General features: G+C 37.8%; 1 protein-coding gene across 1 annotated transcript in view; it reads left to right on the forward strand.

Moving 5' to 3' along the window:
- The window catches only part of col2a1b (collagen, type II, alpha 1b), a 76,014-nt gene that overhangs the window by 38,754 nt on the left and 23,418 nt on the right, over positions 1 to 13,842 (forward strand). The window contains exons 23-33 of the mRNA XM_065241983.2: positions 3,308 to 3,415; positions 3,540 to 3,593; positions 3,921 to 4,019; positions 4,110 to 4,163; positions 4,607 to 4,705; positions 4,897 to 4,950; positions 10,788 to 10,841; positions 10,932 to 10,985; positions 11,163 to 11,216; positions 11,299 to 11,343; positions 11,437 to 11,535. Of these exons, the coding sequence (XP_065098055.1) occupies positions 3,308 to 3,415; positions 3,540 to 3,593; positions 3,921 to 4,019; positions 4,110 to 4,163; positions 4,607 to 4,705; positions 4,897 to 4,950; positions 10,788 to 10,841; positions 10,932 to 10,985; positions 11,163 to 11,216; positions 11,299 to 11,343; positions 11,437 to 11,535 (774 nt within the window). The remainder of the gene's footprint in view (positions 1 to 3,307; positions 3,416 to 3,539; positions 3,594 to 3,920; positions 4,020 to 4,109; positions 4,164 to 4,606; positions 4,706 to 4,896; positions 4,951 to 10,787; positions 10,842 to 10,931; positions 10,986 to 11,162; positions 11,217 to 11,298; positions 11,344 to 11,436; positions 11,536 to 13,842) is intronic.

Consider the following 13,842-nt stretch of genomic DNA (forward strand, 5'->3'; position numbering starts at 1 on the left):
TTTTTTACAGCGGGGAGAGGTTTCTAGTATAGTTCACAAAGGAAGGATATATACATCTCAAACTATGTTTTTAATTGTAAACATCTCTACAATTAAAGTGCAATAACAAATGTTAATAAAATAAAAAGCTTTTTATAACTAAGAAACATTTATGGAATTATTTAATGATTTTTACAGGTGAGTTATGCACTTTTGAAGCAAAAATAATATGAGGTCAGCAGCTAGTAAATACAATCATTATATGAAGGTTGTAATTGATGTATTGCTGGTAACATACATTGTTATTAAACTATATACATAAATGAACATATAATGAGATGAGTGCCATGGCTATACACTATACATCCTTTACACGTTTATTAGCTCCCAGACCTGTGTACCTGATGTCTTTCAATCTATCTCTCTCGCGCTCTCTCTCTCTCTGCAATGTCTAATGATCTGCGCATTCTCGAGGACGTTCTCAAGTTGTTTGACTTGACGCGAAGCTGCTAGACCTCGGAAGATAATGCGCATGTATTAAAAATGCATCGTGCAAATTAGCGGTTAAACACGGTCGGCAATTCTCAAACTCCGTACTCAAGAGCATGAACCCTACCTGAATGAAACAATCGCTTTGCGTCAATGGCCAGGGGTTTCTTTCGTAAGAATTGAATTGAGGGTCTGCATTAGCCTGCGCCTGTCTCGTCCCTCTCCATGGTTCTTTTTGCGAGTTCCCCCGCCCATCAATCAATCATCCGACCGTGGCGCGTCTTTATCACCTTACTTTTTTATTTATTTTTACTCAGTAACGGATATGATTTAACATGTAGCGAAGTAACCAACAATACTTTAAACATACTTAAGTAAAAGTAAAGTACAGATTTTAAAAACTACTCAAAGTAAAAGTACACAAAAAACTCAGTTACAGCAAGGTGAGTAAATGTAATTTGTTACTTTCAGCTCTGCCTCACCTCTGCATGAATGCATAAAAATGTTTTCTTGATCGTTTATCTGCTTCTGTTCTCAGAAAACGAAATATGTTCATGTTTATATGTCAAAATAGTCCAGTTTTAAAACATATGAGGATAAACTGATAAGTGATGGGAAACGTTGTATTGTATATAGCTTATTAACGCGTCGGCTCCGTACACTTCTCTACCACCGGAATGTGTGGTGGTGAGGTAAAAGGGGCGTGGGCAGTGGACCAAACCACTGTGAGGCAAGGGAGGGGGAATCCAAATATTTAAAACGTTTTTTTGTTGTTGCTCCGTTTGCATTTGTATTGTTTCACTTCTTACACAACTAGTTTAAGTATTATAAATCATTAAATTATTTTCAATACACATATTCTAATGATAATTTAGGGGGGACAACCCTCAGATAGGGGGGGTCCTGTCCCCCCCGACCCCCCCGGGATTTCCGCCCATGCACACCACTAGTGTTGTAGTTCTCAAGACCGGTCTTGGTCTCGTCTTGGAATCGACCGCATTTTTACTCGGTCTCGTCTCGGTCTCAGACAAGGAGGACTCCGATTTTTATTTCAAGACCAGTCAAGACCACAACTGATGGCACATCATTTATTTTATGCAGTTTATTCAGGTGTGGCATATGATGTTGGCATTGTTTAAACATTGTTTAAGTTTCTCCCAATGACAATTTTTCTAATTTTATTTCTAAAAACGCCTGCATTGTGTTAAGTGGATGGCAAGCCATGGAAAGACAGTTCAGAATAAATGGTTAAGTTGATTTCCGCTCTTTAGTGTTTAATTGTTAACTTTTATTTGCTTATAGACAAAGATAAATTCCCACATATCTGCAATGCCTTTGATTATTTTATCAACTTCTCTGATGGCACACACGCACACACACAGACAAGAAGTGCCTTATCATATTCATATTCCATTCCATTTTAATGCAGTGACTTGCACAGGTCTTGACTCGGTCTCGACCCTTTAAAGTCTTGGTCTTGTCTCGGTCTTAGTCTGTCTTGGTCTTGATCATGACTTGGTCTCGGTTTAGGTGGTCTTGACTACAACACTACCACCACGACTGTTAACAATATTTCATTCATTCTTATAACTTATGTCCAATATCATTTTATTTACTATTACCACATTTTTTATCATTGTATTTTTTTCACAATATATTTTACAATGTGTTTTACCAAGTTGAGGAATGAAGCAGAGCGTCATCGTAGAACCAAACGCAGGTCGTTTGTGAGGCGGCCGGTTCTGACGTTCATGTGCAATGTGTGTAACAAAAGCTACTTAGTTTAGTAGTCAAAATATTTAAAGTTTGTATTATAACTATTGTTAAACATATTTTATACTTAATTTTATACTTATGTATATAACTCAAAAAAACCCGGATGAAAATGAATCATGCTTTTACTATAGTAAAAGTGTAGTAACTGGTTTCTTTCGTTGGACTAATAAAGTTAACATTTGTACAGCCACAGTATTACTACAAATTAGCAAGAGGGTCAGTGTGGTTAAGCTCCTCCCTCCCACACGCAATGGGTTGTGGGCAATATTAGCCGTTAGAGTGTGCATTGATCTGCACTTCGAATTCTAACCGGAAATAGTAGACCATTCGGGTATCTTTGGGATACTCATTTCAACATACTACGATTTGGGACGTATTAATTCTAGTTTCGAATACTATTTAGGACGGATAGTATGCGAATTGGGACTCAGCATTAAATATTTTTAAGGGAGAAAAGAAGGACAGTTTGTACACAAACACAATGTAAATTCAGTTAGCAGAAGATAAGTAAAGTAAAGACACCAGGAGAAAGCGGATGAAGTTTATGTGGGACTCATCGTGTTAATCACTACAGGTACCATAGTTTTGGGAAATGTTAGGTATTACCGTAAAACTTCAAAAGGAACGTAAAACTTGGAAAAGTCCAGACTTTCCTGATTGCCACTCTGCTACTGTCTTCATCACTGCAATCCTGACGACAAACCTTGTTGTGTTGTCATAGTGATGAGTAACGGAACGACTGCGTCTGTCACGTAACATCTACCGGTAATCAAAACTTTAGCGTGTGCAATCTGCACCATACAACTGGCTTAAACAGACAATCTGACAGGTTTTAGAAGATTAAATACAACCCGAAACTAAAAAACAGACCTGGCCTTTATTTGAGGCAGGCGTTTATTTACCCAAACCTGTCGTCACACCAGGCTGTCGCTAAAAGAGCATGCTGTCTATTTGGGATTTTGCTATTATTTGAAGTTTTACGGTACTCCCCTAATGGCAAAGATTAAAAATGACAATTTTTGAAGGCTTTTGGGTGCTGATTAATTGTTAATGGTTTGTTTAGGGTAATGCTGGACCTCAAGGCGCCCCTGGCCCTGCGGGAGAGGAAGGTAAGCGAGGACCCAGAGGAGAGCCTGGTGCAATTGGACCCCTCGGGCCACCTGGAGAAAGAGTAAGAAAGTGTTGTTAACCTGTTCTACTTCTCCTGACATGTGTACTATATGTTACTTAACACCTGTGTATTAATGATTAGTGTTGGTTCAATTGGGTTTTATGCTAAATCTTGTTTTCTGAAGGGTGCACCTGGTAACCGAGGTTTTCCTGGACAAGATGGGCTGGCTGGTCCAAAGGTGAGATGGTTTTAGAAGATGATATTACCAAGCTATTTCTGGATGCATAAAGCTGTGTAATCATGGTTAATTTGATCAGTTATTTTGTATTTGTTGGACATGTTTGTTGGTTAGACCAATGAAGGGTCCAGAAATTCATAATAAATTAATTGGGTTCTTGTGGAGATGATTATACAGAAGTTCTTCAACACAGACTGCTCCATCAGACAGCACTTTAGTTTCCATGGTTTTCCTTTAAAATAATGTGGATGTGAATCAATAATCAGGTTCTATTCAATTATGGGCTTAAACTCAATGTCAGTATGTTGGTGTGTCATTGTACTGCAGGGCGCTCCGGGTGAGCGTGGATCTCCGGGATCATCAGGGCCTAAGGGAGCCGGCGGTGATCCGGGACGGCCTGGAGAACCCGGTCTGCCCGGTGCAAGAGTAAATGCATCATATTTTCAAGTGTAACCATTCAGAAAGTTTCTCCCCATGTGCACTGTTTGTCATATTCACATGTGTCTGTTCGTGTAGGGTCTAACCGGGCGTCCGGGTGATGCTGGTCCACAGGGCAAAGCTGGTCCATCTGTGAGTAGATAATACAAATATTAACACTGTAATTTACAGGTCTGAATGTGTTTTCACTTAGTCAGATCTGTAATAAACCTGCAAACCTAGAGCAATTTGAAAACAGCCATATTGCGATCGTAATAATAACGCTGATATTAAATTAGATAAATCAGTGGATTATCTGGTCATCGGGTAACTCTGCCTACAGAAGTGTTATTTCTTGAAAGCTACATGCATCAATTGATAATACAAAATGTTTATTTGTGTACTTCAAAAGGCCATGTAAACAATCAAATGAAACATGAAAGTCAACATAAATGGATACACTATTCACTTATCCTGTTATGCTGAAACTACAATTTAAACAAATGATGAATTAATTGAATTAATAGTGTAGAGTATTGGGATATTGACTAATACTTGTTTACTGTTTATCTTTGGTGTTTTTGTTGAGAATGTAGGGAGCTCCTGGTGAAGATGGCCGTCCAGGACCACCGGGCCCTCAGGGTGTTCGCGGTCAGCCTGGAGTGATGGGATTCCCCGGACCCAAGGGCGGCAATGTATGAATTTCTGTTTAGATACATGTGTATGTGTGTCTTTTAGAGACTTTTCAATGTGTAAATTATTAATTGCTCTTTTTCTGCTTTTTGATATAAGGTGAAACATTTTCTATGAATGAAAACATAGTAACATACTTAGTAAATATAATTATATGTGGAGGTTAATGATGGACAATTCACTCTTGCTGCAGGGTGAGGCTGGGAAAGCTGGAGAGAAGGGACTCGCTGGAGCTCCAGGTTTACGTGTAAGTTCACGTTAAATCAACATAATTTACATTGTTATTGTCTGGTAACTACACAGCAATTGTCTGGAAATTGCACAGTAATAACTATGTGGTTAAAAAAATATTACCATGAAATTATCCAGTTAAGTTAAGTAAAGTGCTACCAAAAAGCCTCTGATGTTATGTTTGGGTCATGAGTCTCGAGTCATCAGGTGTTTAATGTTGGCCAGTTTGTCCATGAGCCAACAAACTGTGTAGTCTACAAAGCCATGTTAACAAGTAGGATTAGAGCTGAAGTTAACAAAGACATGAAAAATAATAAATGTAAACCGAGTGAGTGGAAAGGTTACAGGTGAATTTTGTCATATTTATTTGGAGTATGATTTTTGATATAAACAGTCAGCATAAATAACATATGTACATTACTCTAGTTAGACATTTTTATTCACCTAACCCAACTTATTTGAGACTGCAATTTGTGCTTTTATTTCAAAAAGGTTTGATTATTACTACTCACTTAATTATGGGCTGCCTGTCTCATCAACTCAAAGGCTGCGTCCGAAACCGCATACTGTACAGTAGGTACTAATTCAAGTACATACTGACAATACTGAAAACAGTAGGTACTGTATAGTATGAATCCTGGTAGTATGAATGCGATTCGGATGTACTACATCTGCCATGTTGATACATCACGTGACATCAGTCGTCATCACGTCATGTCATACCTGCGCGAATACAGCCGCAACGCTGCTTTCACATGATGACGCCTTGTCTTCTTCATTGGATAATTCCTCTCCCGGGGCATAAGGGGATAGTGAAGTGTCCATCGTATGCACACTTCAAAATCTAACTGGAAGTATTAGGTCATCTGGGTACTTTTCACGTGCTGTTTTTGGAATATCCGGACATACTGTACTACTCGCCTCGCCTACTGCTTTTTGCTTACTATGTAGTATGGAAGTAGACAGTTTCAGACGCAGCACTAGACTTTAAATGGTCCAACATTCAGCTGCCCGTTTGCTTACAGATAGTAGCAAAACGGGATCACATCAAACCTATACTACAGTATATTCACTACAATGGTTACCCATTCCCTATCGTATTGAGTTCAAATAATCTTGCTCCTTAATACTGTATTTCTAAGAGTTGATTATTGAACATAATCCAATCAGATTGCTTAGATCAGGGCCGGATTAACACAGTGTAGTGCCCTAGGGAGATCACATTTGATGATAAAAAGAAGTCTAATCATTCAGGGCTAACTTTTTTGTTATTTGGGGCACTATAGCCCTTGATAGAGAATTTTAAGAACGCAAGCAGAAAGAACACACCTTAAAGCGGGGTGCATGATTTTTTGAAAAACACAAAGAGGAATTTGGGAGGGAGTTGGGCCGAGTACCAAAACACACTTGTAGCCAATCAGCAGTGTCTGCTAACCAACATCGCTGCCTGGGTTGCGAATGTGTGGGGTGGGTCTATCTAAAAGAAGGTCCAGATTCTGTTAGGGTAAGGGCTTGATTTCAAATATCAATTTTGGCTTTGAGAGATCATGCACCCCCCCCCCCTAAATCAGCCTACAATGCAATTATTCACATTTTTATTCACATTCAGAACTGCATTACTGAAAAATACTAAATAGACTTAACTCTATGCAGTTGCTGCACATGTCATTATGAACAATTGATCAAACTTATGAAACAATAAATCATACACAACCCCCATCACTAATTCTAGCCATAAAATACATACATACAATAAGTTATATCCAGATAGCATATTGTAATGAGATAATCGACAGGGCAATATACATACTTGTATCTTTTTACACGTGTAGACCCATCGGTAGATTTAACTGAGCAAATGGGGATGTGAAATGATTGACGCGTCATGCAAATAACCAGTAAAAACCAGATGGTGCCCCCCTATTGCCTGGTGCCCCCGCCCAATCCTGTCTATGAATAATCTGGCCCTGGCTTTGATCACAAAAAATAATCTACTACTTTGCAGTAGAAGGCCATAAGCTATGGAACAAATTGTCATTATCTGTCAGAACAGCAAACACAGTGTCTGAGTTTAAAAGCCTTTTGAAAAAAATGTGGGGGTTTCCCCTTAAAATGACAGAAAATATCCTATTAAAGAAAAAAATTATTCAGGAAGCATCTTTACCCCTAAAAAAGGCATAAGGTCCAAAACGGTTAGGAGTATGGACAAGGACTTTTAGGAGGCTTAAAAGTGAGTGTGGACGAAACGTAAGGAGGGAGACAGAAAGTGTTGCATACAATGCATGACAGTGAGTTACTAAGACACATTAGATTGTGTAATGATCATCTTTGTGATCGATCTTATTAGAGACATGCTAACATCGCTGACACATCACAGAAATGCCATAGTGCCAGAAATAAAAGTAATCTCTACATTAACTACAGTGACAGATTCAGCAGAGATTTGGGTCTGATACAGATGTTTATAAACAAAGTGATCACACAAACAATGACAGCACAGAAAGACTCCTACTGTATAGAAGTTTTTAAGCTACATTGGGAGCTTTCTGAGAGAATTATAAGAAGCTTAAAGAATACAGGCCCTGTGCTTTTATGGATTTGTGAATGTTTATTTGAATATTTGAAGAGTTTGGTTCCAAAACGCAATAAATCTATTTTGACAAATTTCGGTAAAAACGTGTTTTCTATACCAAGAAAGTGACAAGATGAAAACCACTATTTTCTGTTACAAACTTTCACATAGCATCTTTAGGTTATAAAAACATAAAAAATTCAAATCCATAACTTGGTTTTCAAAGATTTATTATAAAAACGAATTCTTTTTTCCACAAAATGCAATAAATCCATGACAAGTTTTTTTTCAAAATTCTATAAATCTATTCAATCAGTGTATAAATGTGCATTCATTTTTGCCATTTTATATTCATTTAGTTGAACAGTTGTACACACTGAGTAAAAAAATAAACATTAATGGCATTAATCAAAACACTTACTTTATCATATTAGGAACACTGTCATTGCTGCGCGGTTATACTTGAAGTTGTCGCTTAAAGGTGACATAGAATGATTGAACGGAGATTTTATTCTTGTTCTGTGATGTGACATGTAGACAAAAAATTTTTGTTTGGGTCTGTAATGCCTTAGAAGCTTCCTAAAAACCTCTCTCAGATAGCTCTTTTAGGGTGGGGGATTTTAAACAGGTGGTTTTGCACCTATTTGGCTCCCCCTACTGGCTTAACTTGCAATCTCATTACTGATTGGCTGACTTTGCTGCCACTCAAAAAATGTAGCCAATTATTTTAAAGTGGAGGGGCAGTTAGATGCCTGTGACGTCATAAGCATCAGTTTTTCAGATTGGGCTGTTTTCTGGTTGACATTTCTAAAAGAGGAATTTCTATGAGACTGAGATGTTTACATGTCTAGCACTTTTTGAATGTTCGTGGATGCGTGGTAGACTACAAATTTTCAACAAAGACAAGGTAAAAATGTTTTTTCATTCTCTGTCCCCTTTAATAAAACATTTTTCACAGCGATCAGATGTGATTCTCGTTGACTTTGAGTAAAATTACGGAAAGATCCCCTGGGGTCAATGTGTTAGCACGAGAGAAGCTAGATGCTGTCGGGAGAACAAGCGATCGTCTCCCGAGTGCCTCCCGCATAAATTAATAGATGTCGATGGCTTACGTTTCTTTCCCGCCACAGAAAACCACAGGTTTATCAATGCCATTAAAGTATTATTTTGTTTTTGTTTGTTAATCACAAAGTACAAAGTAGATGAGGAAAACTAGGATTCTGTGTGCTCAAAGCGCCGCAATTGTTTGTTTACATTGCGTGGAATGGCGCACTGTAATTTGTGGAGTGGATTTATTGCATTCTGTAGAAAAGGAGGAGTGGCGTTTATTGCGTTTTGGAAAAAAGGGAGAAAAGATGACAGAATAACATGGCGGATATTGGATTTTGCGTAAAATTAAGAATTTACTTTTAAATACTGACCTGATATAAAACTGATTTTGGCAGTAACTCATTTTTTTCAAAAATAGCCTTTATTGCGTTTTGGAACCAAACTCTTAATTTGTACCTAGGTGATTTTTACAGCACTTAACCATGGTTGTTTATGTTCTTTATAAATATAATAAAAAATCCCAACTTCTTGTAACCAATTGTGTCAACACATCAGCATTGATTGTGAAATGTGCCATTGGCTGGCGTGTGTTTTGTGACTGTTTCTGTCATGTTGGTTCAGGTGTATTTTTGAAGTAGAAATGACTGTGCACATTCACTGACTGAACAGGATCATTATCAGCGATTAAATCATTAAGTTCCACTTATTTGTTATCGTACGGCTGTGAAGGGCAATGCCAGTTTGTAATACTTTTATAAAATTTTTGGTCTGTTATGCACTAAATTAATTTGAATGTACTTTTAATTTACCTGTTATATTTTATATTGTTGAGAATCAGGAAGGATTTGGGCAGGGGTGGGGTCAGTCAGGTGCTCCAAAAACTTTTAAAGTAATATTTAACCTATAAATCATGTTGTACTTTTACAAATGCAAATAAATGAAAGCAACAAAGTACCCTGCATGTCAAAAAAACACCACATAAGGGTACCCTAAGTATTAAACTGGCAAATATGCTTTACATTTTTCTGTGCAGCTCACTAAGTTGTTTAGAAACAGTATGCTCATCTGGCTCAGTAACACAATTCTTGTTTAAAGGAACAGTATGTAAGAAATGTATATCAATTAATCATAAAATGGCCCTGATATGTCACTAGACATTAAGAAATCCTTTTTATTTCAAATACTTATATCACTCACAACAGTGGTCTGGCCAGGATATTGTCATTTAAAGTGGAGTTGCAGCCCTCAACTGATGTTTATGTTGTCATGTTGTGTATTGGCCACAAGTTTTGTGATTGCAGTACCAGTTTTGGCCACAATCCTACATACTGTTCCTTTAAGACTCATCTGTGTTGTGGGCAACATACTTCTTGTTAAACATGCATGCAGAGATTAGCAACATGCTTCTTGTGTGTATTATTAATCATCTTTGTCATCCTGACAGAAATGTACACTGTAAAAAAATTGCTGTAATTCTACTGATTTAATCGCTTTTACTGTAGAATTACAGCAATTTTACTGTAACTTACTGTAAAATCTACAGTAAGTTACTGGCAGCTAGTTTAGACACTTTCAGTTATGTTGAGCGTATAAGCAAGACTAACACACAAGCCAGATGAAGCAGAAACAGAGCACTATTTTTGGTTAGTGTTGCTGGTTAAGATGTGTCGTTATTCCAACCTTTACTCTTCTGAGGTTGCAGAACATGTTAACTTTATATTTCGGGTTTTGTGTCTTAAAGTTTAATGGGTGAAACTATTTTGTGATGTTTAAGTTATTTAGAGCGGTTGTAGCTGCCCTCTGCTTCTGGTTAAGCTACGTTATTCGTTTTTTGCGACCTCCTATTTAAAGGTTTTATGTTTTTATTACTCAGAGTGACACTGATATATGTAGGACCTACTGACCTACTGATCTTATTAAATGAAAAGGCAGGAAGAAATTATTTTACCTGTCTTATTATAGGGATATGTCCAAGTCTTAATAAAGTGTAGAGTCACTAAAAAGCTTTAAAAAAATCCCCTCCATTCTTTGAAGGATGAATCTTTACATTTGTACTCCTGGTTTAAACATTCACTCATCTGGTTAAATGTATCTTTGTAAACCAGTGATAAAGATTTCGACATAACTGATAAAGTGATTTGCATCGGTAGAAATCTTGACTTAAGAGTCCATTCAGAGCTATTGTAGAATTAATCAAATGAAGACATTGATCTCTGTCTTACCCTCTGTAGGGTCTGCCTGGTAAAGATGGTGAGACCGGTGCGGCGGGACCTCCAGGACCAGCTGTAAGTGTTTTTCAAAGACCAAATCTGAACTTGCGATATTTGCCTGCATTAACACATTGGGGTTAAAGTAGCTTTGATTCATGATTTCAGGGGGTTGCAGGTGAAAGAGGTGAACAGGGTCAGCCCGGTCCTTCAGGTTTCCAGGTGAGTTGCTATGTTATTTTCTATTAAACCCCAGCATATTCTTAATAATACAGTCACAATTACAGCAATGCCTGAATCTTTGTCTCGTAGATAGATTGTTCTCTTTTATAAATTGTTGTGATTTTAAAATAACCACTGATGCAGGAAATGTGAACATGTCTTATTGGATTTTCTTAGGGTCTGCCCGGACCCCCAGGCCCCCCTGGTGAGGGAGGTAAACCTGGTGACCAGGTGGGTTTAAAGAAGATGAAAAACATCTTTACTCGGATGAATGATTTGTACAGTGACGAACACTATATGTTTGCTCATTCAGGGTGTTCCAGGAGAAGCCGGCGCCGCTGGAGCCACAGGACCTCGAGTGAGTCGCAGATCTTTATACTCTGTTAGGTTTGTGAACATCCATTTTATCCCAGTATGTTAAAGCCCCACATACGTTTTTTTTTCTTCTCAGGGTGAGCGTGGTTTCCCAGGAGAGAGAGGAGGTGCAGGACCAGCTGGCCTTCAGGGGCCTCGTGGTCTTCCAGGAACACCAGGAACTGATGGGCCCAAGGTCAGAAGATCAATCTATTTATCCAAATGAATTTTTAAGCATAAATGCAATTACAAACATGCATTAAATGGATAGTTCACTGAAAAATGAAAATTATCTTTTGATTTACTCCTCCTCAAGCCATCCAAGACACATATGACCATCTTCTTTCAGAGGAACAAAGTCAAAGTTATATTAGAAAATGTACTGCCTGTTCCAAGCTTTAAAATGGTAGTTAACAAGGCTTGAGATTTTGAATCCCAAAAAAATGCAACCATCCTCTTTTATGCGACTTTGTAGGAGATATATCTTTATAAGCTATAATAACTACGTAGCATCCTATAAGGACCATGGCACCTTCACTAAGCTTCTACATTCTTCTTCTTCATTTAATGGCAGGTAGCATTAACATTACGTTACATAACATACTGTGTTCAAGTGGGTTCTGTGGCGATTAGGGTTGGGTATCTATGTAACCGTTATGGACTGGAACGAATCAGAATGCAGATTTTGGTGCCTCATTTCAGTGACTCTTAAATAGCTGAACGGTCGACTGAAATATTTTTCCCTAATGGCCTTTCAGATGGGATGTGGCCCTCACAAGTGTCAAGTTAATTTTTAAACGTATTTCCAAATTGCGTTTTTGCACCCCTGAAGGGCACTTCCGGGAGAGGATGTCGCATAAAACAGTCGCTTCAAATAAAGAAAAAATTATGTTGTGTTCATTGCTCTATTTGTCACGTGTATTTTAATTGGCCACAATTACGCAACTTTCTCTAGAGTTTAAACATCAAGAGTTCGGATCTTAGAGATGAATATGGCATAGAGAAGATCACTTTCGATTGAAGTTTGCCCTTTTATATTTTTGTGAGCGGCAGCTGCATAGGCTTTAACTAATTACTGAATAGATGTTTAACAACCAATCATTTTACTGACCTTAAGGATGGAGTGTTGAAGATACTGAGGAGAACATGATTTGAAATGTCATTTAATTTCCTGAGCTATAGTATGACACATCAAAAATCTCATACAGAAATATAAATATGAAATTAAGAGTGCAGGATTTAAAAGGTGATAGCACTTTAGCCAAGTCATTAAACAAATTATGTGAAAATGACAGAAGACTTTTCATCATGTTTTATGCATGGATTTATATCCACTGTCGTTTTGAGACCCTTTTATCAAAGTATCAGTTTAGGCACCACTGTTTTAAAGGTGTATTGTTGAGGATCTATTGACAGAAATGCAATATGATATACATAACTATATTATCAGTTGGGTTTAAAGACCTTACATAATGAACTGTTATGCATTTATTACCTTAGAATGAAACGTTTTTATCTACATCAGGAGTGGGGAACCCTGGGTCCTCGAGGGCCACTGTCCTGCAGAGTTTAGTTCAAACCCTCATCAAACACACCTGAATTTAATTTCCGAGTAATCCTGAAGACTTGAATTAGATTTTCAGGTGTGTTTAATTAGGGTTGGAAATAAACTCTGCAGGACAGTGGCCCTCCAGGACCAGGGTTCCCCACCCCTGATCTACATACACCGCAGGTCCCCTTACATGAAAGTCGCCATAATGTTTCTACAGTAGCCCTTAACGGACAAACTGCTCTACGTTGTCTCAGAAGACGACATGTTTGTCCTGTGGCGGTCAATGTGATTTGAAATTGAGGGGTGAGCTAGTTGCAATCACATTCTCACCACTAGATGGCACTAAAATTTACAAACACCACCTTTAAAAGTATCAATTTGGCACCAGTATCCGGTAAAAAAAAACGATACCCATCCCTAGTGGCGATAATGCACCTTAATGTTGGTACTAACCGCTATTAAACAAAGAAGAAAAATAATGTTAAAGCTCTGTGAACGCACCTTAGTCCTTGCTGGAAGCTAGTTATTATAGTTTATAAAGTTTAAATATTAATATTTTTCTTACAAAATCGCATCAATTACCCTCAGAAAGCCTTTATTAACCAATTGAAGCTGTGTGGATTACTTCTGAGAAGGATGGATTATTATGGCTTGTAAATCTCCATCCCTGTTAACTAAACTCTAAAAACAAACAGTGCTATATAGCACCAAAAGTGGTTCTTTGATCGTAATCATAGAAGAACCATTTTTAGTGCCATATAGCACCGGTGAAGCACCTGTAAAGCACCTGTGTAGAACCATATAGGGGCCATATAGCACCACATATGGTTTTACATAGCACTATATGGTTCTACACGGGTGCTTCACTGGTGCTATATGGCACTAAAAATGGTTCTTCTATGATTACGAGCAAAGAACCACTTTTGGTGCTATATAGCACCGTTTGTTTTT

The sequence above is a fragment of the Paramisgurnus dabryanus genome, chromosome 14 (genome assembly GCF_030506205.2).
Source record: "Paramisgurnus dabryanus chromosome 14, PD_genome_1.1, whole genome shotgun sequence".
In the NCBI taxonomy this organism is placed as follows: domain Eukaryota; kingdom Metazoa; phylum Chordata; class Actinopteri; order Cypriniformes; family Cobitidae; genus Paramisgurnus; species Paramisgurnus dabryanus.